A 27,656-nucleotide genomic window follows, 5' to 3' on the forward strand; every position below is an offset into this window, starting at 1 on the left:
GTTACCAAGGCATTAGAGCCACCCAGGATAATGGCTGCCTCGTTGAACTACTGTCCCAGATGGGTTAATGGCAAGTTTTAAAATAGAATGGGGGAGGGAGAGGAGTTTTTTTGTTTAGTGCATTTTGTGGCCTTCAAGTAAACTTAGTTATAGTCCTGTCCTGGCCCATTTCAGAAGTTTTGGGGAACAAAATATGAAAGTCTCCTCTCACCTATCTCAGAGAGGAACAAATATCAGGAAAGAGGCCAACTGAATGAGGTAATGGAATTTTCCTGTAATCCGGGCCCTGGGTTGACTTAAGTATTTTCTGTTAAGTAAGCCCAAATCAGAACTAAAAGTGAGCAGGGTAGGGCTCCAGGGAGCAGGGAAGGGGAACTCTCAGCATCTCTCCTCACCCTAGAAAGTTTGCCTTTTCCATTTTCTGAGCCTGCAATCTCCACTGTCCTCTACAAGACCAAGGAGCTTTCGAACGATTGGTTAGATACTGAAACACCATCTATGGGTTCTAATTAGTCACATTCACCAGTGGGTTGGATTCCTGTGCTATACAAGGTTACCTGGCCTGGAAAGCTCCTCTCTTCAAGTTTTTCTTTCCATGGGGCTGAAGGGAAGCTAAGACAAGGGCAATCCCATTGCAATAGGCTGGATCATCCTGGTTTGCTCTTTACATTTTATCACCTGCATGTTGCATCTTGCAACAAGAATGTTTGACTCAGTGACCAGCAGGTGTTAAGACTGGGATTAAGGGACAATCAACAATTCTTCCTTGATCCTTATGCCTACATTGTGGGTTCCAGACCAACTTCATCAGAGAACCTAGCATTAAGTGTTATGGTCACCAGATCATTAAACAGTGCCTTCATTTTTAATTGATATTCTTCCTTGGTGGATACCTTTTCAGGACGCTCTTAAAGACTGGTTCTTATTGACAGTACAGGATTTGGGAAATTTGGGAACCTTAGCTATTAGGGTGACCAACTGTCCCGGTTTGACTTGACTGAGGAGTTTCCTGGGATAGAGGACGCTGAGTGCTAAAACCTGGGAAGTCCCTGACAAGCCACGATGCATTGATCACCCTAGCTGAAGTGCATCTTAAGGCCATTAAACTCCACACGGGAATTGAATTTCTACTATCTGTGCATCCCTGGATATGTTACTAGCTCTCTTTGAACCTGAAATCCCTCATCTGTAGAAAGGATTTTATGAATATTTAATGAGACTAAATTTCCTAGCATATTTCCTGGTCCTTAGTAGATAGTTTTATTAGTACAGCAGAACATGAAATGATATTCTGAGAAGAAAACACAAACTGGAAGGAATTGGAATACTTTTCTGGGTAAAAGAATTGCAGAAGTTTCCTGAACCCCTTTTTCTTCTCAGCTTTCCATCTTAACGTTAAGCAATACAGGGGCGGGACAATGGAACGTATTCCACTCCTGGAATAAACCAGGGGCCACAGATTCAAATAGCTATAGGAGGCCACACAAGGAATGTGAATGGCTGACACGGGATGAATGAGACATGTAGCACACTTGCTGTAAACAGAGAAGGCAACCACACAGCCCTAACAGATTGTGGACACATGGCAAGAAGGCTCAGTGTGCCAGGTCTTACCAGTTTTGTCTAGAGAAGCCATGTGTATAATTTTTTATAAGGGATGTGCTTATTTGAATAAGCTGACATCAAATTTAGGACTTTTAAAACAATGTATGAATCAATCAAGACATTTCATGGGCCTTTAATCCTTTCACTGAATTGCTTGTTTGCACAGAAGAGAGAAACTGGATGTCATAATAAGACAACCAGAGAAAGTTTATTCTACACAGATGGAGTAAGCATCCTTGTTGAAAGGAACCAAAGTAATTAAATGATGACCAAAAATAAAAGGACATTGTCAGGTTTGGAATTTGGGTTATCTTGTAAATCTAACAAGTCTAAACCTGTGGGGTTGCAAAATTATACAGGTAGAAGCTGGTACTTTCATGAAGTGCTTGCAAGCATTAGCTGACAGATTTCAAAACAGTTTGAATATTAGTCAGCACAGATCTGCCTGCCAAAAAGGGCGGTGATAAAAGAACATCTGCAGCCCACACAAATACCCCCTGTTGAGTTAAAACCAGAGAGGAAATCAGCTCCAAAAGTTGCAGAAGGCAAAGAAGCTGATACAGCAGAGTTTTACACGAAACGGTTCAAGACTTTCTCCATGGGTGAAACTGCTTTCAAAGAGCCAGCAGCTCCCGATACGTTTCATGCTTGACCTCTAGCTTTTAGTGACAAGACCTTCTGAGGAGTATTTAGACTCATCCTACTCAGCGAATCACTTACACTGCATAAACTGAATGTTAATTCTGTCAAGTATGGGGATACTAGGTGATAAATGCCCCTGAGTTAAAATAATTTCATGAAATGATGCAAAACTCACTGAACCCTGGGATGAATCTAATTGCACTGTAGGAACAATAAGGCAAACAAATCATAATCACTGCTAAGAAAGCAGCAGAGCCCACAGTAGTATCATCTTGAACTTTTCCAAAAAGCATAAAAATGTGAATTCACACCGAAGCAGCCTGCCAAATGGCAGATGATGTGAAGACTCATCATTGCTGTGGTCTGACTGGTGATGCTGGAGCCTGCATTGCTGGTGGCAGACTGACCCTCAGTGAAGCATACTGTTCTGCCACCGGACAGAGGAGGCTTGTCACTGGCTGCAGCTTTCTGTGGGTCCTGACTGTGCCAGAAACGCTACAAAGAGAAATCCACACACGTGACATTATTGAGGATGACAATGATTTCTTCCTTCCAAGATATGTGTTTCTTTTCTTTTATTGACTTAATATATGCAAATAGCACAGCTGTTGAGATGGGGACAGAATTTTCTTTTTGTCTTTTGCTTTCATTTATTTTTGTTAAAAGAAAAACAATTGATTCAGAGTTTAAATGCTGCTCTTGTGACTACCCGTTATATAAAGCCAAGCAAAATTCATATCCTAAATTTTTTCTTCTCGACTTAAAAAAAAAGAGAAAACACCTTTGAAATCATTTCAGGTCAAATCAGAGCTATCAATCCCCAGCACAGTGGTAGGCTTTGGTGGAGAAGAAAAATCTCACAAGTGAGTGAGGCTATGATTCAGGAAACGGCTTTGTGAACTTAGAAAATATTGCTGATGTAAGGTGATCTGTTTTATTACTAATCTACAAATCACCAGCTAGGCAGCTTAAGGAGAATTGTTTGAAACAATGAGATCATGTTTGTTCTCAAGATCTCAGGATTCTTGCTTGGAGGTTTGTCCAATGTGAAAGACAATTTCCTGGAGTGAATTGTGTTAAGATAGTAGTAGCCCATTACGACACCACACTCTGGAGTTCAAAAAGAGACAGGGCCGCTTTAAGAGAGAAACAGGAAGTTGTAAGTAGAAGCCATCTGAATGCTAAGCCGAGGCAGAATGCTCACAGGGTAGCAACTTAAGTGGCGGTGTTTATTCTGAAGCCCTCAGGCAGCCAGACTGCCCTAGGCAAATCTTGATAAAATAGCCCTTTCCTAGGTTTTTAGTTAAGGAATCCTAAGAAGACCTGCGAATGGAGAGACAGCAAGTGTCAGAGAAGAACAGGTATCAGTTTCAACACGAGGGAGCAGTGGAGCTGCTTGTTTTTAATTTTTTGCTCATCCTTACCATTTTGACAATCTGGTTATTTAAAAATCATCGATTCCGCTTCTTACATGAGACTGGAGGAGCGATGGTGTACGGTGAGTGCAGAAATTATAGGATTGATGTGAAACTTGTTGCTTGGGTGTAATTAGAGACTTGTGCTCAGATAGCAAAGTACCGAAACTGGAGAAAATGTGTTGATTGAAAAGTCATTAGCTTGATGAAAGGTGCTGCAGCATAATGAATGCTCATCTCTTTCCAGAGGAGCTGCCGAAATTTACCTTGTCACAAGTGTAAATGTCCCAGTCCTGTTCTCAGGCAGCAGCCCAGCACTGGAGTCTGTTGACAGATGCAGTCCATTGTGATGTGAGGAGCCAAACTGGGAGCTGTTTGTGTTTGTAACATAGACTTTGAAAAGTGATGGTTCTGCAGCCACAGAGCTGCGTTCTCTAACAGCTGGGACTGATGGGCATTAGCAAGTTCTAGGAAAAATAACATCATGAAAATGTCTGAAATAAATCCTCTCAAGTCAACTAGTTTTCAAGAAGAAAATTGGCAGAAACGTACCCCACCCCTTCTAATGGAATAATTGTGCCCAAATCCATTTGAATTATGTGAGCAATGTTTTATTTTCTTATAATACACAAGAGTTTCTTTATATTTCTTTGTACTTTTAATTTCTTAGCCTGATTTCAGACTTTCTAATTTGTAATTGACATCACTAGTATTATTTGCTAAGTATCTTTCTTTGGGGGGGAGGGACTGTGGAAATGCATTTGTTTAGCATCTTAAGCTCCCAAAGTGTTGCCCTTCCTGTGCAATTTACCATGTCATTCCTTGCAGAAATTTTAATGTAATAAAATGTGACAGAAATTGCCCAGGCTGTACCCTCATCTTTGAAAGTAAGATGCAAGACACCAATAGTTTTAAAACTGATCTTATTGATGAAATAATTCACTTTACCACTTTTATCTCAGCCTGATAATGGATAAGAACCTTGAAAACAATGGAAACAGGTGAGGCATTGCTAAAATTCATACAAAGGAATATACTTTGACTGTATTTCGCTACCCTCATTTTGGAAGTCCTGAAGCCTTTTACATCCCTGAGGTTCAGGGAACGGTATCAGTGCACATGGTATGCTGACACATGGTGTCCTGATGATAACAATGTATAGTAGTCATGATTGGAGACCACAAGAAATGCTTTGCCTTAACTGGATCCCACTGTGAGGTATTTAGGCCAGGAGGTAGAAGTTTCAGGCTAAGCAGCCTGATTTCTTTCAGGAGACTGCTGTGCTGATCAGTTCAGAGCACAGAGTTAAATTCCTTTGTGTTGAGGGTCTTAAATCACAGGACAAAACTCTCACTTGAGGGGGAAAAGTCACAGTCAGGTTGAAGAGAAGCAGTCAAACAGAAAGGAAGTGATGTCATCAAATGTAAAGCCAAGGCTCCAGTCGCTTGCCCTTCTCCATCATCAGCGGACCAGGGTCTTTCTCTGACGTGACTAATAAATAACCAGTGAGGAAATGGGATGTAATCTGAGAAGCCAGAAACAATGGAATCCTTGACATTAAATAAAAGCGCTATCTATGGTTTACCAAAACAACACAGACTTTAAAATTATAAATCTTTATTAAAGGGAAGGATTTCTTCACAGCCCTGAATTTGATTGAACTATGACTCAGTTACCAATTTCAGTTTATCTATGATGGAGCACTGTTCTGGAAGGCTTTTGATTAAATCTGGTGACCTACTAAAATTAAAACATTGTAGTCACAACACATAAATGTGTAACTTTCATGTGGAACCTGAAAATTTTCAAATTACCTTTAATCTCCAAAAACTCCATGAAATTTGAAGTTGTGGTAGACTCACAAAGTACAAGTATTAGCACTGCACAATAGCTGAGAGGGCAGTTCTCTAAAAGGATATTCTTAAAGCAGTTTAGGCTTAAGGTTTGTGACAGTGGTATTAAGTTGAGCTGTCTGATTTCTGTCCTTTCACAATTTATTTTTATGTGAAAGCTGTTGAAAACAAGTTCTGAAACTGTAACGTTAAAGTTTTATAAAAATTATGAAGACATGCATATATATGAGTATGTATCACTTACTATTATTCCACTACTAGAATTTTGATTATCCTTGAGTTATCTTGAACTGTATCAATCAATGGAAAGACTTTTCTTTTAGTGTTGTTTAATTCTTTTTGGTGTTGGCATAGAATTATAATTGTTGGAATAGAAGAGGATTTTAGAGGTTCCCTTCTCCAGCCCTCTCATACAGAGGAAGAAGCTGAATCTCAAAGAAGCAAAGTAACTTCCTCAAAACTGAACAGCCACTCCTAGCAACGTCCGTGTGCTTTTGCTCATCCTCATGTCTCATAAGGTCATGTTTATCTTAAAAGAGCCCTCGCTGATTGTCTCTTAAACAGTCCATATGGAAGGTGTTAGTGACGTCTCCCATTTCTTCTGCAGGGATGATCGAAATGTTATATATGAAATGTTTATTAGGGACTTTCTGTCCGTGATGTAATAAGGTAATCTGAAATTACAACAGAGAAACAAGATGGGACATTCTAATAAATGTTTTCAAATGATAAAGGGAAAAGCGATGCCAAGCGAATACATTGCTTAGTAGCTATGAATGCATTTGAAATTCATAGATAGGGAAGTAGCCTTAGAGAGCATAAGTTTAATATTCTCATTTCACAGGTGAGAAAACAAAGACTTAGAGAGGTAAATGTTATGCAGTTAGTCAGCTGCTGAGCTGAGATTCATTCTCCATCTCTAAAAGATGCCAAAGATAATTTAAAATAGGTCAGTTCTCTCAATAGTCGCCTTGGAGAGAGGCTGTGTCTGTGAGACCCAGATGCATCTTCATATTATTTGTGCTTTCAGGAGTAGTCAGATCAATTCTATTTTCTAGGAAGTCCAAGAGTGAAATTTCAGAATAAGACTATGCAAATCCCTTCCTCATCAGAGGATGAAACGCATGGTTTTTGTGGGGTCCTGCTGGGGTCATGGTGATAATCAATGGGGAAGAAAAGAAACAAAACATGGTTAAAATGTAAACTTTTAAAAGTTTCTTTCTTTATAGGAGATGAACATTTCAGAGTAAACTGTGCCTCGGTGATTTCCATCCTACAGATAGATACACTTGTGAGGAAACATCTAAGATTTTGCCATCCTGTATCTAATGCTTATCAGAATGTGGCTAACAGCTCCTCTCCTTAGCTGACCACTGCACCTGCTCTCACCAGCTCTTTGTAAACTGTCATTTCCCTCTGTATCAAGAACCATACGCATTTTCTAAAACAGCGAATTTCCTGTAACAGCCCTGTCTGCCACCTGCCTTTCTGCTGTTATTCCATTGGTGTTTTTCAAATATCTTTTAGAAGGCATAATAGGTGTTCATGCATTTTACAGGGACTCCAATTAGAATGTTCTAGGGAGGAGGGCCTCAGGATATGAGCAGTTACAGTAAAATGACAGAGTAAGTGATCAAAACTTTTAATTCCTCTTTTACAATTTCCAAGTTGTAAACCTTAAAATAGGTGCGTTGCTTGGTTGGACTCTGTTCTTTGGAGATGAATCTGCTGCTTCAAATACAAATAATCCACTATATGAAAATTAGCATTTCTCTTGGTATTAAGGGTCACAGGATGCTTTTAAAATGAACGGCAGCATTATATCAATATTTTTGCCTCACCCGGAACAGTAATGTGTAATTGTGCCTCGTGACATTCTATGGCTCTCATTATTTCAAAATTGAAGGACTAGAATCCATAACTGGTTTAAAATATGAGCCATGGTCATGTTCATTTAAATTGGACTAAAAGCTTAAGTGACTATTAATGGCCAGAATATTGATTGACAGCAGCTGGTGCACTTAGCGCTGCCCACTCAGAAGCCTACATCCCCTGCTCTTGCTCATAAAAGAAAAGTTGCTTCTTGTTTCCTGCAGCATTAGAATTTCATTCCGCTGCACTGGGGCCTCCACGTAAGGGTTGGGGTCTGAGCTTGGGGCCAGAACAATTTAACCGCTTAGAATTCTACCTCCGATCTGAGGGCTTCTCATTATACTCACAGCCTCTTAAGTTCTGTGGAAATTTTGCTCACTATTTAGTGGGTAGAAGTGAAATTTAAAGCCACAGAGTTTAGATTTTGATTTCATTAAACTATTTCATATTAAATTATTAAATTATGCCTGATCCTCCAAGTATGATTACCAGTTTAATGGGGCCAATTTAGATCTCTCAACAGCATGTTTTTCTGATGCTGTAAAGAAAAACAGTTACATAGTGAATCACCAAGGTTTTAAAAACTATCTTTCTGTAAAAATCACAAGGCATCTATTTCATCTTAGCAGTGCTCGAGGTTCCTGAGGATAAAACCAGGTTGTTGGACGTGGCGTGGCCCCACTTTACTGATCCAGCTCACTCTGCTGTAGTCTAGCCCTGCTCCCGCTTCCTGACTGCCAGGCCACAGGCCAGGCTCACTACAGCTTCCCGCCCTTCCCCCTACCTGCATGTCCTCCTGGAGGCCTTCTACTTCTGCGAATGTAGCATGCTTTACAGAGAAAGCACTGGATCCTGTCTTGGGGATTTGGGTTTTGAAATCCTGATGATTTTCTTTTTTTTTTCAGTAGCTAGATACGTTAATTTGGGCAAGTGACTAAACCTCTGGCCTTATTTTGCTCATCTATAAGATGACAAAGAAAGGAAATAGATATCACTAACCTGTCTTGCGGCTGCAAACGTCTTTCAAAATTCAGGCCAAGACTGACTTCAGCCATCAGGCATCTCTCAGCGCTTCCAACCCAAACCAGTAGCTTTCCTCCCAGAATCCTGTCAGCATATAATGATATCCAGTCCTTTTTCCCAACGGGATTTCCATTATGTCATTTCACCACTCTTAGTTCTTTGGACCCAGCTCTGATTCTGAGTGTTCAGTAAATCCTGTTGAATTTTTCTCAGAAAGGTGAGGAGAGCAAGTTATGCCATCAGAACAGTGAGGGCTGCTCCGGGTTTGGGGCTTTGAGATTGGGTGCCTGTCCTGTGAAGATCGGGGTGGCTCTGGTTCGATTGGAAGGGCTCTGCAGGAAAGGTACTTAGGGTTAAGAGCCCAGTGAACTAAACTTTCTCTCCCTTTTAACATAAAAAGTATCGATTTTAAGGAGCTTCAGAGATCAGGGCAAGGTTTTCCATGCTATAAAGTGTGAACCAAAGGAAGATTGAAAAAGTGGGACAATCAGAGGTATATTGCTCTCTTAGATTTTTAAAAGTCAGTTTTAAGAAAATAACCTCCCCCATAGTCTGCTGTGCTTCTGATTCCTTAAGGACCTACAGAGAAAGAAGCCCTGCAAGCAAACGGCAGTGGGGCCTCAAAGAATCCCCTCTCATCAAGAAAATGAATTTATAATTCAAACTATTTAGAGAGATCATATGTACAGTCTAAATTGAATTCAAATTATATGTTTTGAGAACTGCACACATGAGGAACCAACATTTGTTAACATCCCTCACAATAACCATTTTTTAGATGGGGAAACTGAGGCAGCAAACAACTAAATAACAATAACTTGCCCAAGGTCACACATTTCTAAATGTCCCACTGGGACTCAAACCTTGACAGTTTGACTCCATGCGGCCACCAAGTGTCACAATCCTGGGTGTGTTTATGGGTGCATGTGTGTATTGGGGGAAGGTATTACCATTTTCATGTTACAAATGAGGAAACTGACACTCAGAAACATAAAGTAACTTGCTGGTAACCTATAGGTCCGAGCTTCAAACCCAGGGCCAGAAAACTCATGTTCTTTCACCTATACGTGTAAGTTCTAGAAGAGTTACTGTTATTTAGTAAATGTCTGCTTTGTGCCAGGTGATGGTACCTAGGGAATTTTACAAAGAAAGCTAGAGACTGAGATATCTAACTGTATACATTATTGCTAATCCTCACTACATCCATGCAAAATAGGCACGATGACCTTTAGTTTGCATATAAGACATTGAAACTCAGAAAAATTTACAGCCTGGCCAAGGCTGCACAGCATACTGGGCAAGAACTCCATTTTTGAAAGTGAGTGCTCTCAAACTTTGGCCACAGTTGTCTTCTCATCAGCGTTAGCTCTTGATATGTAACTCTCTCATGAAGTCAGGTGTAGGGAAAGTTGGGGAGAGGAGGTGGGTAGTTCAGTTTTTCTTGTACCTTGAAGCTTCAGAAATGTTATGCTGTCCAAAGCAAAAGCCCAGCTTGGGAACCATAGCGGGAACACATCCAAGTAGCCAGCTGGAAATGTCCCAGGGAGAGGGATGAGGCTCCGGGAAACACCTGCCCCAGCGTCAAGGAAAGCAGTGTTGCCAGTCCACAGTCGTTCTGGCTTTAAATGCCTGTGGTTGTCAGATGGGTGTGGAAGGTCCTGGAAATAGTATGAGAACAGACTGTGTCTCGTTCATGTGGCTCATACAATATGGGCTTTTGTCATATGTTAGTTTAATTGAATTGAATTTTTGGAAGAGGCTGAAGGTAGAATCATGAATTACGCCTCTGGGCTCTCCCAGCTCTATGAAGCCTGTGTGCGAGATCCGAGACGGCATGGATTTGGTGGAGGTCCACAACTGGCATATTGGTGGGGACTCTTGTCTTTTACGAACGTGCTTCTCACGATGTGGCCCCTGGACCAGCAGTGTCAGCATCGCCTGAGAACTTGTTAGAAATGCAAACATGTGAGCCCCAACCCAGACCCACTGAGTCCAAAACTCTGGTGGGGTTCAGCAGTCTGCATTTGAACAACCTTCCAGAAGGTTCTGATGCACTAAATTTTGAGAACTACTTCACTAGGAAAAATAAAATTGAACATGCAGTTCCTAGTTTTGTCTCCCCTATTTCCTCCTATCTTTTCTCTTTCTCACTTCATTGCACCCTGTGATGAAGAGGGGTTTGGGAGACAATCTCTTTTGTTGGGCAGTCCATCCCTCTTACACTATTTACAATACTTTGTAATGTTTCCACCTTAGGTTTGAGAAAAAGATCGACTTTTGTGTAAACATTATAAAGTAAGAAATCATTTTGTTTTAGTTGGTACGTATCTGTATATTTATTCTGTAAACTTTTTAAGCTGATTGCAAGGAAGGATGTTAGCTATGTACAAGTTGGTGATTGAGAATTTCTAGAGAAAAGTTATTGATAATGCTATGTTAGGAATCCCAGACTCTTGTGAAATGTGTGTGTTGTGTCTGTATGTGTGTGTCTATGTATGTCATGTGTATGTATTTGAGTATGTGTGTGTGTTGTGTGTGTTTGTGTATGTTGTGTGTTTATATGTGTTGTGTGTGTGTGTGTCTGTGCATGTGCCCATGCATGTGTGCATGTATGTGTTGTCTGATATGTAGCTAGGATGGGGCAAAACATTGGCCACCCCATCATGGTGGAAGATCTGAGGGTTGAGACTTTCTGTCATTTCCCACAGTGTCTGTCCTCTGAGGAGATAAAAACTCTGAATGAGGCATCCGAGGTGGAACAGCTTCGTGGACCACTTTCCACTTTGGGACACTTGCTGGCCGGTGCCCCAGACCTGTTCTGAAACCCAAATGGGACTCTTTTCTTCACCAAAATGAGCTGATAGTGAGCCAGTGCAATGCAATAAATTGTGTCCTTTTAGCAACACCCACACTTTCCTTTAGTTGGTTGAATTTAGAAGGTCGGTGGGAAGGCAGAAAAAGAACAAAAGCCCTAAATAACCAGATGGTGTTGCCTATTTTTACTTTCTATCCCTGACTTATCTCAGGGCAAATCTGAACTGTTAAAAGGGAAAATGTTAGGAACTGCTTTTAGCATTTGAAATTCAAACCCATATCATGTCCTACATCAGTGTTCTGACAAAGACTTGATAAGATGGGGGAGGTGGATAAATATCAAGTAGAAAGTTAAAAGTTGTGGAGGTGGCACTTCAAGTCTACTATGTGTGAACGCTGTCTACAGACACTTAAATGGTGTCCACTGATTTGGCTTTCTTAGGATATTTCTCACACCCTTTCCTTCTTCCTTTCCACGTTTGAATCCCTTGCTCATATTTTTTAAAATCTGAATGACTGAAATAACATTATGGACTCCCTGCCTTAAACACTCTCCCACTGCAAAAAGCCCTAATAATGATAAAGAACACTCTTCCTTAGGCTTTTTTTTTTTTATTCCGGTCATCTTGAAATTCCTCTACTCAAATTCCTTTGCTAAATTCTTCTTCATGTAAATAGAAATAGTTTCCAGTGTTAATTTCTTCTCTGTGTACTCACCGTATCTCTCTCTCTATATTTTTTAAATTTTTACTTTTTTTAAATTAAATTTATTGGTGTGGCAATGGTTACTAAAATTACATAGAGTGTACGATTCTGCATCTCAATTCTCTTTTCCCCTTCAGACAATTGTCTCCAAATGCAGTTTCCTCTGCTCCAAAACAACAAATCTGCTTTCTAACAAAGGACTCACACATCCTTCCAAAAGACCGCCTTGCCAACCATGTCTTCCTCTTGGATACCCTCTCTTCCTCAGCTGAGCTGGCTCCTTGATCGCAGCTGCCTAGGCAGCCATCCCAAACTACTTGACATGCCCGATTTACACAGCTCACTAATTTTCGTGTACTTCTCCCTAGAAAGTCCGAGCTCTGTTCTTTACTTGGTGAGCTCCTATGTATCTGCAAGATCCTCCTCTGTGAAGCATCCCTGACACCCTGAGGAGTAGAGTTACTTGGTCTCTCCTTTAGGGCTCCTTAGGACTTTCTACATTCACTTGTTAAAAAAATAAATAAATAAATAAAAATCTTTATATCTGTGAGGATGCATTCAGCTGCTAGTAACAGAAAAAGACTTAAGCATTAAGGATGTTTATCATCTCCCATAACTAGAAGTCCAGAGAGGAGGAGTCTCCAGGGCTGGTTGATTCAGCAGCCTGCTCTTGTCATCAGGGACCCAAGTTCTTTCCTTTTCTCTGCTCTGCTATTCTCCGTACTGACTTCAATGTCAGGTTGGCAGCGACATGGGCATGACAGTCCCTGGTTTCCCAACCAGGCCCAGGAATGTCCTGAGGGAGAAGACAGTCAGTCCTCTCTCCTCTGTCTCTCTTGGAATGTCAAAACTTTTCTAAGACACTCCCTAGTCAGCTTTCCTTGAGTTTTTATTGACCAGAAAAGGGTCACATGCTATTCTAGCACCAGTTATCAGCAAGGGGAATGGGAAGACCTGTGGAACTAAAAATGACTTCCACTTACCATAAGCACGCGGGGAGGGGTGGCTAGCTGAACAAATCTGGGCTCTGTTGGGAAAAAGGGGGATGTATGCTGGGTTGGCAGTCACTGGTGTCTGATAAACTTATAAAGTTGAAATATTATATAGTTTGAGGACTTACCTTCTTGTTTTTTGGTAAGGGAGAATGCCTCATTTATCAAGCTTATGCTTGGTAGCCACTCAATGCATAGAGGGTGAAAGAACCAGAAAACTCAGTTCTTCTACAATCTTCTTGTATTTCTACCTTTACTTTAGCCTCCTAAGTCCTCTCCAATATCACGTGGCACTTAAATATACACCTGTGTGACAGTCTTTAGATATGTGCAGACAACTGGGCTTGTGATGTTGTGTGACTGCAAGTGACACCCCCTACAGAAACAGCATTTGAGGGAGCCTGCTGGAGTGTGCCCTGCAGTGTGGCAGTGTGTGTGACAGTATTTAGCACACTCGTGGGTTTGAACATAGGCAAAGGGAATTGAGCACTTTGTGTTTTAAAAACAGTTCTGAAATCTGTTTCATTGTATGTAAATAGGATCATTGCACACTGTTAAGTCCCTATCCATATTCCTCTCAGAAAAGGCCCTTCAGGGAAAAGCTTCAGCATCATGTAGAATGATTGTCAATAAGATGCAGGAGAATTGGTTATGAACTGCAGGCTCCATATGAGAAGAGACTAGACATTTGTATAATTTATGAAGTGACCCCCCATAAGTCTGGTACCTACCTGACACTACACATGGTTATTACCGTCCTGTTGTGCTATATTCCCTGTGCTTTATTTTACATCCCTGCGACTATTTTGTGACTACCAATTTGTATTTCTTAATCCCTTCACCTTTCTCACCCAGCTCCCAAACTCTTCCCATCTAGTAACCATCAGATTGTTCTCTGTATCTACACTGTACACCTGCAACTAGTATAAAATAATGTTGGATGTCAAGTATAATTCAAAATATATGTAATCACAGTGATATACAAGGAGTAGAGTCAATAATATTCTAATAAGTATGTACAGTGTGAGATGGGTAGTAGACTTATTGGGGTTATCACTTTGTGAGGTATATAAATGTCTAATCACTATGTTGTTTGTACACCTGAAACTAATAAAAAAAAAAGAGAAGAGACTTAAAAAATACTTGTACCTTATGCTTACTGGAAATCAGGATCATAGGACTGGGGAAGAGGAAAAGGGCTGGTAGGATTTTAATATTTTGTGATCAGGGCCATATTTTATTCATTTGTTTAACTCCCACAGTTCTAGAGCAATGCCTTGTGTTTTTGTGGCATGAAAACATGAGGGAGGGAAGGAGAGGAGTTTTCTCATATTTTTAATGTGGTGAAGTGAGAGCCAGTCCAGAAAGACAAGGCTCATATTTCTCAATACACATTCATTCAAAGTGCTGGTGAGGCTGTTCCATCCTTCCTCCCTCCCTCTCTGCTTTCTGGTCCCACAAAATATACACCTGTGTGACAGTTGTATACACTGTGTTCCCGCACACCAGGCTTCTGCTCTGAGAGTTCTAGTGCAAGCTGTGCATTGGGCATGATGTTCCTTACACGGCACATGTTAAAATGTTGGTCACTGACTAACTACATATACTCAGAGGATCCTTTTCTTCTCGACTCCAAGGGAGTTTGTGGACTTGGCGAAATTGGGTTATAGTTCTCCCTAAGTGTTTGGCTTTTCTTGAGGAATAAAAGATGAGGAATAGCACTGAGACTCTTCCCTAAACAATCTCATTATCTAATGGGGGAGACAAAGCCAAGGTCTGTAAAGCAACACTAAATAGTATATTTTTATAAAATTGGTCCTAAGGGGCGGGGATCAAACTGTGAGTTCTGTAAGAACTCCAAGATGAGGGAGTTCATGAGCACAGCCCCACAGATGGGACTTGAGATGGAGTTTGTAGCATGGGGAGTGCTTTAGGATGAGCTGTATTGCCCAACTCCATCCTGGAGCTATATACTGTGGGGAGAGGTTGGTGTTCACTAGAGAGCAGGTCCCCATGATTGCCATCCCAGGTGCCTGGATGTTCAGACTTGCAGGTGCAGGGGATGCCTCTGGACTCAAATTTCTGCCTGGAGATGGTGATGCCACCAGCTGGCAGGGGACAAAACTCAGTGAAGTGTCATGCTTGTGAGGATACAACCAGGAACCAGGGCTGAGCATGCATGTGCTGGGTGCCACTGCTTCGCGGTACAGGCTTCCTTCTTTTCTCTTGAGCAGGTAGGTTTCTCATTCCTGATTCACCAGTGAGAGTGGTGGTGTGTATCCATAAGCCAGCAGCCAGTCTCCCCCTTCCTTCTTCTGTGCACAAGTGGTTGCTGCTGTCTTTATCCTGTATCTTTGTGTGGGTAGAAAAACAACTCTCTTTCATTAGCGTTTTCTTCCTCCTAGCAATCCCACTTTATCTGTCACGTGCTTTCACATAATATTGTACAGGACTGGGTTAACCCAACACTTCATACAGGGTCTAACAATTAGGTTCACAAACTCGTTGCAACAATGTTGCTCATCTTTTTTGATATCAGAGGGATCATTCATTATGAATTTGTACCAACTGGACAAACAGTTAACCAAGTTTACTATTTGGAAGTGCTGAAAAGGCTGCATGAAAAAGTTAGACGACCTGAACTTTTCACCAGCAATTCATGGCTCTTGCATCAGGACAATGCAGCAGCTCACACGACACTGTGAGGGAGTTTTTAGCCAGTAAACAAATAACTGTATTGAAACACTCTCCCTACTCACCTGATCTGGCCCCCAGTGACTTCTTTCTTTACCCAAAGATGAAGGAAATATTGAAAGGAAGACATTTTGATGACATTCAGGACATCAAGGGTAATAGGATGACAGCTCTGATGGCCATTCCAGAAAAAGAGTTCCAAAGTTATTTTGAAGGGTGGACTAGGTGCTGGCATTGGTGCATAGCTTCCCAAGGGGAGTACTTGGAAGGTGACATTAGTGATATTCTGCAATGAGGTAAGAAGCACTTTTTCTAGGATGATTTCGCGAACTTAGTTGTCTGATCCTTGTATGTGTGTCAGCGTACGGCTGAAGCACAGTGTGGAAGGGTGCCTGTCAAAAGCACTATGGGTAGGTGTCTGGCCTCTGGCATTAAGGAGTTTCCAGGTGATGCTACTGCAGTGGGGGTGCACGTTCGCTGTGTATGTTTGTTATACAAGCACACTGAGGCTGCACTTCCGCCACTAGCCCTTACATGCTGCCAGTGCTGTCCTCTCAGCCCTTGGGGTTGGGGAGAAGCAGGGTCAGAGCATTTTGTCTGGTGTGTTAATTTGGGTTCTCTGAGAAACAGAGGCTGGGAAGAAATTAGTTGTGCACAAGATTCATTGGGGGAAACTCCTTTGAGATAAAGTGGGTGAGGAGCCTGTGCGTGCATGTAGGGACAGCCGTCAGACTTTGGTCCAGCCCCGACCCTGTGGAGAGAGGGAAGGAAGGCAGGCTGGGTGGGGGAAGATTTAGGGTGGGTGCAGTTCTAAAAACAAGACTGATTGGGTGTCCTTGAGCCTTGGTGGCCTTCAGAAGGGTTCCATCTTCCTGTCAGCACCCCTGCTCTGCTCAGTCTTTGGCCAACCTCAGCGTGAATATGGTTGTGGACTCTGCACAGAATCTGAGGCCATGGTCAACTGCACCCCTCATCGTGGGAGATCTGTCTGAGCAGTACATTTTCATGGCCATTGCATCAGGTCACCTCTGGCAGCAAGCGGCTTACTTCGTTTACTCCAGAGCGCCTTGAAGGCTGGGACTAGAGCTGCTGCAGTGGGTGAGGCAGGGCCATCTAGGGTTTGAGGCCTTGTATGAATTTCACCACAGGGGCCCAGGTACTAGGTACTCATTATCATGACAAATACTTCTTTTTCCTTCTTGGGAGAAAAAACAAAAACAAAACAGTGGATACTTCATGTTTACCTCTTGTTATTGCATTGAAAGCATATTGCAAAAATAGATGGCTCACTCTCTGAGAATACTGAATGGTGTTAATACAGGTTCTTTCTGTTCAATCCCCAGGAGGACAGTATCTTGTGCTTTAAATCCCACGTGAGTAGAGAGCAGAGGTCATAGTGTCATTCATGCTACCTGCCAAATAACTTTTAGAAATATGAATCCGTCATAGTCGAAGGGTATTGAAGAAAAGACGTTCCTGCGCAGGCGCCCGAAACCGCTTGCAGTGTAGATGATACGTCTCCCTTTCTCTTTCCTGACTAGTTTTATGCAGTCGTTTGTCCCCATACATGGAAGGCTGCCCTCCGTTCTATGGCCGATCAAGCCATCATGGTGGTTACATATCCACCACGCGTTCCCTCTTGCTAACAAAGGTTAGGATACAGCATTTCTCACGATTACGGAGGAGTGGGCCAAATACTGAAGAATAAATAAGGTGAAAATATCTTGGAAAGAAATCTGTTTTCCTTCTTACCTCTCACTCTAATTAGTTGCTCAAGTGATAGTTCTTATATGGCAATCTGATTGTTTTATTCTCCTGCCTAAAATCTTTTAATAGTTCTACATTGCCATTGGGTTACAACTAAACACTTAGCATGGCAGAGGAGCCTCTGTACCACCTGGCACTCACCTATGGTCCGCAGTCTAGAGCTGTCTCTTATCTTGATCTCGATCTCGATCTGTCTCCTTCCATTTCTTCTCTTCTTGCACCACTACTGACTCCCTAAATCGACCAGATTTTTTAAGTCTTTCTGTATTTATATATTACATTAGTTAGGTCATCCTAGTGACTGTTAAAACAGAAACACTAACATTTCAGTGACTGTACAACAAAAGTTACCTTTTCATTCACGTAATAGTCCAGTGCAGGTATCCCTGGTTGGTAGATGACCTTCCCCACCGGGTGCCCTGGGGCAGGCTCCTTTGTTCCCTCCCCATCCACCTGGTAAATGGGGAAAGAGAAGGGAGAAAGCTTGTGTACTTCTTCAATGTTATTTTTCGGAAGTGACACGTATCACTTTTACTTAAATTCCTTTGTTGAGAGCCCAACCAGGTGCAGGACAGCCAGGAAACACAATCTCTGACTGAGCAGTCACTTCACAGAAGCAATTCTACACATTGGTGAACATAAGTCCTGGGGAGCTTTTTGCTGTCTCTGCTGTTACGCATGTGCCACCGACCACATGTGCAGCATGGGTCCCAGCTCATTCCCTGATTCAGCTTGTGTGGACAAATCTTATGTGACCATTTAAGATTCATCCACAGCTTCATCATTCAAAGGGCTTCACCTCTCTGTGCTCACATAACACAGTGTGCTTATCAGCTGTCATAGCACATGTCGTGTTGTATTATAATTGTTTGCTTATGGGTCTTTATTTTGTAAATTTGAGCTCCTGTAGGACTGGGATTGTATTTTTATTTCAAATCTATAAATGTCTGGTACAAAATATGCAGCCAACAAATGTTTTATTAAATAAATGAAAGGTTATTAGATGACTGGATTCACAGAGAGTGGTAAAACTTCCAACATTTGATGTTTTAAAGAGTGAATTTATCTTAAAAGAGTGGATTTATCTTAAAACACATAAATTAATCCTAATTTTAAATAGAATATGTAGGCCTATGAAGTTTCTTTGCTTTTGTTAATAAACCAATAATATTAAGAGAGTTCATAGTTATCAGATTCCATGAGCATCTAATAGAGTTTATAAATTTAAAAGTCAATGATTATTACTTGGGTTTCACTCTTCACTGTAAGGAACACTATATAATTAGAATGCATGTGGCTATAGGTAAGCTGCAACTTGATTCAAAATTGTTTGAAAAATTAGAAGTGTATTCTGTCAATAGCAAAAAGTCTAGAATTAGGGGAGCTTCAGGATAGGTTGATCCAGTGGCTCAGTGATGTCATTTAGGACCTGGGTCTGTCCGTGTCTCAGTCCTACCATTCTTAGTATATTGACTGTGTCTTTGGACTAGATCCCTCAAGGTCACAATATACCTGCCAGCAAAAATAAAAGATGGAGAGACATGTTGCGTTGGTCATGTCCTGAGGGGCAGAACAAGAACACCTCTCCCCGAAACATGGTGTATAAATGCTTCCTTTTAGTCTAATGGGACTGTCTTAGATATTTGCTGATCTGTGGACAGAAACTTTCCCCAGGGGAATTCCATCTCCTAACTGATTAGCTTATTGAGTATCTGTCATAGAGAAAATATTTTCTTAAAGCACATGGGTGGATAGAAGAGGTGGGTTGCTCTTCTCTCCAAAATGTACATGTCCATTAGGAAGAAAAAAGAGGGGAGAATATGCTGGATATTTAAGCAATAGTGTTCATCACAAATATTTAAAAAATGCAATCTATTGAACTGGTGTCTATGAAAGAGGGAACAATTTTCTAAACTAGGCAATGACTCAATTCTTTTTTCTGACACTTCTACAAGTTCCAAATCACATACATAAAAGTATGCAATAGTGAAAATTTTAGATTGTGTTCCCCCAGTGAAATTGTTTATTCTTTATTTTAGGCCTCATAATGGGATTAATCATACGATATGCTACGGCACCAACTGATATTGAAAGTGGAACTGTGTATGATTGTGGAAAACTGGCCTTCAGTCCATCAACTCTGCTGATTAATATCACTGACCAAGTTTATGAATATGAATATAAGAGAGAAATAAGCCAGAACAACATCAATCCCCACCAAGGCAATGCTATCCTTGAAAAGGTAAGGATCCTATCTGGTCATAGGATTTTGTTTTCCAATATAAATAATTGCATCATATATTAGCCACCATGCATACTATAATATATTCACACACATATATATGTTCTTTTTCAACACTGCACTGGGGGTTAACATCTTGATATATTCTTATTGTAAGCCCAGTTGTCTGTATTTTTTACTAAAAGTTGGAAATGAATACTTTTTCATATAATTGTTTTGCAAGCCATAGTTACTTTAGGGAAAAAGATACTGTGTTTCCCTGAAAATTAGACCTAACTGGAAAATAAGCCCTAGCATGATTTTTCAGGATGACATCTGTGAACATAAGCAAAAGTTAATATAAGATCCAGTCTTATTTTTGGGGAAACATGGTAGTAGTTCAGCTGACTCTGCCTTTCATGATACTTGATTTAAGTTTTCACATGTGTGTTTTAAGCATCTATCTATCTATCTATCTATCTATCTATCTATCTATCTATCTATCTATCTATCACCAGCTGGCTACTCCGTTCAAATTTCCCTGAAGTCAAAAGGGACATGGGGGAGGGATGAAACAGTGTGCATGCCTTGATCTAGGATGACTGGCGTTTGACTGTCAGCACAAAACACTGGCCACTTGGCTGTTTGTAAATACATTTACAATAGATCGATCTCAGTCGACCTTTATTCCATCAGTTTAGTTAGAGAATCCGTAGGTAGAAAAAAGAAAAAGTGTGAAGTGATTCATCCTTCAAAAATGGTTTTATTATTGCAAATTTGTGAACTGCTTTCAGGTATTAGAAGGAACACTTCCTTCTGCTCTCAGGACTCTGAGTCAGAAAACAGGTGAAGTTACCTTTTGTGGTGCCTTGTGTGTTACAGGTCAGTCTTTGGAATAAGTGAATTTGTGTTTAACAATACAAGTACATGCTAAGAACCAGAACTTCGTGTGACTTATTCCAGATCCACTTGGTTTGGGTCAGAGCTCATAACATCTTTGATATTATAGAAGTATATTTCATCACTTTCATCCTAAATGGATTTCGTTTTCTTTTAATATACACATTTTAATTTTGTTTCCATTTTGAGAGATTTGGGGGCAGGAAGGGAGATATTTGGTCTGCCATTTTTCCTCATTCAAGATGAGTAATTTTTAGTTGCTTTCTTTCCCCCACACATTATCTTTCACTAACACATTTCTGGATGAACTTCCTCCTAGTACTTGGTGAGGGCTCAGGAAAGTGAAACTAATTATAATATTTGCCTAAATCAAACAGTTAGGAAAGTAAATTGAAGCACACAAAAAGAAAATTAAATGACATATTTCTGAAATAAATAGGGGTAACTTCTAGATTTGCTGTTTTGGATGATCTCTTCCATGTCATTCTTTCTGTTCATAAGGATAATAGAAAATTATCTATGTTGAAATAAACAATTTTTTATAAAGAACTTCTTAGGAGCATAGGGTTTTAATTAAAACATGCACTTCAGTTTTTACTTTCTTTGGTTTAGTACCTGGACATAAACTAAGTATTGTCCTCTTTGCTTTTTATCTTTATCTAAATTTCTAAGCAGTATTGTTTCTGCAAACAATACTTGACTCCCAAAGATGCTGATAACGCTCGGTTCCTATAGCAATTTTGTTCTCTGTTAGGATTGCCAAAAAACACCTGATCAGAAATTTTGTTTCTGTATTACTGACCTATTGATTCCTTTATCAGCAGCCAAACTCCAGTGGTTGCTTTTGAAAAAGTAAGGCAAGAGATGAAGAGAGTATCTAAGTTGCTGGGGTCCTCTTGGTTTTTTTCATTGGATAGATTATGAGTTCTGCATATAAAATGTTTAATTGACCCTGAATGGCTCAAGTGTTTTCTAGATTAACTTCTAAATTATGTGACTCATTGAGTCACAATTAGCATTTGTTCCTCCAGACATCCAAGGCTGGCAATAGATGACTCAATACCCAGAGTACATCCTCCCCTCATTGTTGGTGGGGAAAGGGGCGTCCACTGGTATACTTACAATATTAGGTGACTTTAAGTGGAAAGGATCTGGTTTATAAATTGTCAGAGTATATATTAATGCACAATTTTTGTTGTTGCTTATGTGCCAGTGTTGGGGGACTCTAGTTAGTCTTTGAAAATAAAAAAAGCCGTAGTCTGTCTTCTTTAAGGGAATTTTCCACTGCATGCAACTATTCCTATCAATCAATCAATTAATCTGTGTCAGAGGCAAAAGGATTCCAAAACGGGTCCATTCATTGGAAGGCTTATAGGGAGCTAAAATAGAGTAATGGGAAGCATTGCTCCATTTTAGGACCAGCCAGATCTTCCATCCATGTTTAGTAAGTTTCTTGAATTTCCTAATCTTCAATTTTCTTGTTTGTAAAGTGATCAGACCCATTTTGTACGATCGTTTTAATGTTTAAACAAGATGCTGTGGATAAAGCGCCTAGCTGCCATGAGGCCCTGTACAGTGCACTCCTCACTGCGTCTGCTGCTGTCACCACGGCCATGGCTAAGACCACTGCCAATGGCAGTGCCAGCTGCCACACTGCCTAACACCAGTGCTGCCACAGCTGCTGCCAAATAATATCTGAGTGTTTACTATATGCCAGGGATTAACAAAATGACTGTTTGTTGTTTTATTTATGTAACGTCTGTTGGGAAGATGAGACCAATGTATAACATATGCCTACTTATAATTTAGTTCTAAATTGTATCCTGTGGACTATGCAAACTCGAAAACTTTACAGATTACTTATCACAGCTACTTGACCTGGTTAGGGAGGCTTCCTGCAGGAGGGGGCACTTGAGAAGGGCTTTGGAGGATGGACATGGCTTGGATCGGGCGTAGGAGTTGAGTTCAGACAGGTCACCGGCCAGGATGGATTGGAGGGTGAGGCTGGGAGGTGTGGTTTTCTGGGTGAGAAGGGAAGAAGGTTTCTCAGACTCTGGATCAACCAAACCTGCTTGGTATAGGAACAGTGTGAAGAGAACAATCTAAGATTCGTAGGTTTTAGACCTGGCAGAGAGAATATGAGAGTCCCAGGAGAGAGGTAAGAGAGGGAAAGATTTGAGGATAAGGATGGGTGAAAATGACCCTGGATCTGCATATAGTGATCATCTAATTTAGAGCAAGAAAGAAGCCTTCTTTAAGTTGAGCCCAATCATTTCATTGATGAGTAAAATGAGGACCTAAGCACGAAAATCGATTGAAGTCAGTGGTTCCCAAACATGTCTGCAGTTTAGAGTCACTCGAAGCTTCAAAACATCCTGATGCTTCTGTCCTGCCCCTGGGGTTTGTGATTTTACTGATGTAAGGTGTGTTCTCATCCTTGGAACTTTAGAAGGTCACCAGGTGATTCTAATGGGAAGACAAGTGTGGGAACCAGTGATTTAAGGTCTGTGTTGTGTTCAGTCACCCCCACTGCTGTAGACTGACTAGCCCCTTTTACACACAAAGCATTTTTGCTTCAGGACCTCTATACATGTCATTCTTTTTGTCTGAAATGGTGTCACTCCTGCTTTTCAGATGTCAGGCTCCTTCTTACCTCTGGAATATTGGCCCAAAATGTCATCTCTTTTGAGAGGGCTTCCCCTGCGCTTTCCTCACTCTGTAGTGTCTCTCTCCTCTCTCTCTTTTTCCCTCTCCCTCTATTTTGTTTCAAAGTACTTAACACCATCTAAAAGTAGATATTTATTTTCTTGTTTATTAATTATTATTCTCGAATTGTTTATTGTCCACGGGCAGTAACCTTCACAGAGACAGTGACCATGCCTTTTTATTGACCAATATATCCTTAAAGCCTATCATAGCACCTAATGCATAATTGCTGCCTAATAAATAATATGTGAATAAATGGATGATGAGTGAAAGAGTCTGAAAGCTGGTTAGAGCGTATACAGCTAGAGTATTTGGAATTATCATCTGGGAGACGGTAGAATTATTTCAGGTGCTTAATGCTTGAAGAAACTAAGGTATTATCTAAGTTTAACAGTGTACATGCAGATAGTAAATTTATATCTGGAGAAATTACACTGTGAGTCCAGGGTCCCACGACTGCTCAGTGTCAGCAGTGTACCCATTGCACTGTACCCTGAGTTCTGAGTGGTTAATCGTACCCCACACACTATGCTCCCAAGTGGCCTCGTGGACAGAGGGGCCGGGTACCTCGGGCTGAGGCCTGGGAAATGTCACAGTGAGACGGGTAGAAGGAGATGAGGACCAGAGCTACAAAGAGAGGAGGATGGTCAGAGCACAAAAAGAGGCCCCGCACAGTGGAATCACAGAAGCCACTGGTGCAGCCTCCCTGAGTCTTCTTCTTTGTGGCACAGATTAAAGAGAGTGTTTGGCCTTTGCTTCTAAAAGTTACAGGATAAATAAATGAGTTTTACTCTTAGTTAGAAGACTGTAGTTTAGAGAGTTGGATGAAATTCCTGACTTCAGAGTTGGAAAGGCTGGAGTGAATTATTGTGCAATGTAATTGCCTCCTGGAAGATTTGTAAGAGCACGTGTATTTCTGTGATGGTTAGGTATTGATGTGCTCTGAAACAGAGTCAGGCTTGATGGCTCCCTGAATCTCCAGTTTTATACCAAAAAGAAAGTATAAAACTGGAAAATATGAGAGCTGTTCGTATTTATATAAGCAACAGTATATTGTGCTTTTATGTCACATGTAAACATACTAAAATTTCAGGAAATATATGCCCAGCTTGTTGTGTTCATGCTCAATTCAGATAAAAATATAGAAAAGAAAAAATATATTTTCACTTAAAGATTGGTGAAAACAGTACTTTTCTATACATTATGAGCAGCTGATGATTTCAAAACAACCTTCTGAGAGAAGAAAACTAGATCTTGTTGATTTGTATTTATCCAGTCAGTGTTTCCAACATCATTTGTCAAATTGTTCTGTGGGTGCAAGATATCCTTAACTAGTTTTAACTGAATGGGACCTATATTCTATTACATAATGGCTTTACAAACATTAATTTGTAGTGTAATATTTAAGTGTACCAAAATGTCCACTAAGCATTTCTGAATTTCATATCAATAGGAAGTTTAAATCTTGCTTTTGAAATGCAGGTGATCAAAGAACTTTCTCCATCATTCATTCATTCTCTCAACATAAATGAACTGAGTGAGTCCCTATCAGTTTTAGTTCTGAAATAAGGAATGGTCTCAAGGAGTTTATTAGTAAGTCAGGGGGAAACACAGCATTTGAATAAAGGAATTAATATACCATAAGGCAGGTATCAAAGGAGTGGGTCAAGTACCGCTTGAATTATCTTGTTAGGGTGAGAAGAAATATTTTAAGGAAGGATAGTTGTTTGGCTCTGGTGGTGGTGTTGTATGTGGTGTATGGAGGTGGGAGAGACATTACAAGCACAGGGAAAAGTATGATATGGAGGTGGTAAATAGGATGGAGAATACTGCGAGAAAGAAAAGCATTTTTAATTGGTTGAAGTATGGAAGACGAGTGAAGCATAAGGCTAGAGATAAGGGCAGAGCTTAGTTATGGAAGCCCTTGAATGCCAGGTGAAGCAGTGCCCACCCTGTCTGTAGTCAGTGGAAGAGTAATGGTGACAAAATTAAAGGGATATTCAGGCTGCCATGTACATGGTAGAGAGTGAAAGTAAGGAGACAGATGAGGCCTGCGCTTGGCTGGTTACCAAGGGGCAGATGGAATAGAAGCAAGGAAGGAAGATGCTGTAGAGTTTGGTCCAATTGTGCCAAAGAGAAAGACAGAACAGCTTACTCTGCTACCATGGTCTTGTGGGTTCACAGAAGGTGGTGGGGCAGAAATGGGGAAGTTAGAAGTTAGGGGAAGAAGCTGGTTTGGAGGGGGAAAATCACAAGTATTGTTTAAAACTGATGAATGAATGAATCTGTCTCATCATTAATTTATTTATCATTGACTTAGCCAATTACGTTTGTGCCACATTGAGTTGGAAGGGTCAGCAGTTCATTTGCCTAGAAAGGTCTTTGCAGACACAGTAAATTTTCAAAAGGTTGTCAGCACAGTTAAATTTATACTTCCTGTCACTCATAAATCAGTTGACTGTAATGTAAAAAGCCAAAGGAAACTACCCAGTGAAATTTTTGCTTCACTTCCTGTGTGACAAGTGACACTATCACTTGGTAAGGGAAGTTATTTTGGAGTAAGTAACACTGCTGAGTAATCTGTCCTGGCTATTGTTTCAATAAAGAGAATCACCAGTCTGCAAACATGTCACACAGAAGATATTATCAATTTTGTTGACAATATTGTATATTTTAGAGATATTTTAAGGAAGTCTTCAGTCAATAGTAATCATATGACTTTTAAAAATAATTTTGTATTTGCAGCATTAAAACATCAGTGTCTTAATTTTTTTCTCACTGTCCAACTTTTTTTAATGATATTTTGACTTTTTGTGGTCCAGGGTCTTAATTCTCATATGTTTATTTGTAAACTAAGTTTGTTTTTTTCCAGTTTCTCCCTTTGCATGACTATTCTGGTTGCAGAGGCCAGAGGGCAAAGCTCTTCTGGTAACAGGAACAGTTTGACCAGGAGTCATCGGACCACAAGATAAATGTGTACAGTTAACACTGGGACCCTTTTGGGAAGGATAAAGAAAAGATAGAAAAGACATTTCCTCTAAAACTGTTCTAGGCACACTGAGAGAAGCAAGCATCACGAAAAAGCAGCACTTGGGATTTGTAGAAACATTTGTAGGATACCATCAATTATTCCTCCTCTCTACAGAGAATAGGGATTTGTGATTTATGTTTCTCTATCATGACAAGTCTTGGCTCTTACTACTGAGATGGTCCTGGGGAATCTCAAGTTCCGCAGTGAGGGGGGTGAGGCTATAGGGATAGACTTAGCTACTTCCGTTCTAAAGCTTAGTTAAGAGATCTGTTGTTAATAAAGAAACTTAACATTTCTTAAATTTGTTTTAGTTGTTTTCTTCCACCTTTGTTCAACTGTCTTTATAGAAAGTTGGTTTGAGAAATGATTTCAGAATGTCTCAAGACTCTAAGTATCCCTCTGCCTTTCTTTTGTTATAAATGTATCCCCCCCCCAGTTTTATTGAGATATAATTGACATATAAGATTGTATTAGTTTAAGATGTACAACATAATGATTCAATGTATGTATATATCATGAAATGATGACCACAGTAAGTTTAGTTAACATTCATCACTTTACATAGTTACAAACTTTTTTCTTGTGATGAGAACTTTTAAGATCTATTCTCTTAGCAACTTTAAAATATACGGTACAGTATTATTAACTATCATCACCATGCTGTACATTATATCCCCAGGACTTGTTTACCTTATAACTGAAAGTTTGTATCTTTTGACTTCATTCATCCATTTTTCCCCCACCCCTCACCTCTCACCTCTGTCAACCACCAATCTATTATGTTACCATGCGTTTATTTCAGATTCAAAATAAATAAGATCATATAGTATTTGTCTTTATCTTATTTTACTTAGCATAATGTCCTCAAGGTCTATCCATACTGTTGCAAATGGCAGAATTTCTTTTTTTCAGCTGAACAATATTCCGTTGTGTATCTTTGGATTTATTTACCCATTTATTTATCCATTTATCTCTTTATCCATCGATGGACACTTAGGTTATTTTCATATTTTGGCTATTGTAAATAATGCTGTCATGAACATGGGGGTACAGATATATCTTTGAGATCCTAATTTCAATTCCTTTGGATACATACTCAGAAGTAGAATTGCTGGGTCGTAAGATGGTTTTATTGTTAATTTTTACAGGAACTTCCATACTATTTCCCATAATGGCTGCATCAATTTACATTCCCACCAGCAGTGCACAAACGCTCATTTTTCTTCACATCCTTGTCAACGCTTGTTATTTCTTGTCTTTTCAATATGAGCCACCCTGACATGTGTGAGGTGATGTCTCATTGTGGTTTGATTTGCATTTCCCTGATGATTAGTTCCATTTGGTTTTAATTTAGTCATTGAACAAAATGGATTTTCTTCATTCATGTAGTCATTCAGCAAATGTTTTTTATTGGGC

At 40.3% G+C, this 27,656-nt stretch overlaps 1 protein-coding gene across 2 annotated transcripts in view; it reads left to right on the plus strand.

Moving 5' to 3' along the window:
• Nucleotides 1–3,416: 3,416 nt before the first annotated feature.
• Nucleotides 3,417–27,656, plus strand: part of SLC9A9 (solute carrier family 9 member A9) — a 570,416-nt gene continuing 546,176 nt past the window's right edge. The window contains exons 1-2 of one of the 2 annotated variants that reach the window (XM_074334001.1): nucleotides 3,417–3,745; nucleotides 19,422–19,624. In XM_074334001.1, coding sequence (XP_074190102.1) covers nucleotides 3,577–3,745; nucleotides 19,422–19,624 — 372 coding nt within the window. In that variant the 5' untranslated portion in view covers nucleotides 3,417–3,576. The remainder of the gene's footprint in view (nucleotides 3,746–19,421; nucleotides 19,625–27,656) is intronic. The other variant, XM_074334003.1, reaches the window with a different exon arrangement.

This window comes from Rhinolophus sinicus, linkage group LG01 (genome assembly GCF_036562045.2).
Source record: "Rhinolophus sinicus isolate RSC01 linkage group LG01, ASM3656204v1, whole genome shotgun sequence".
Lineage (NCBI taxonomy): Eukaryota > Metazoa > Chordata > Mammalia > Chiroptera > Rhinolophidae > Rhinolophus > Rhinolophus sinicus.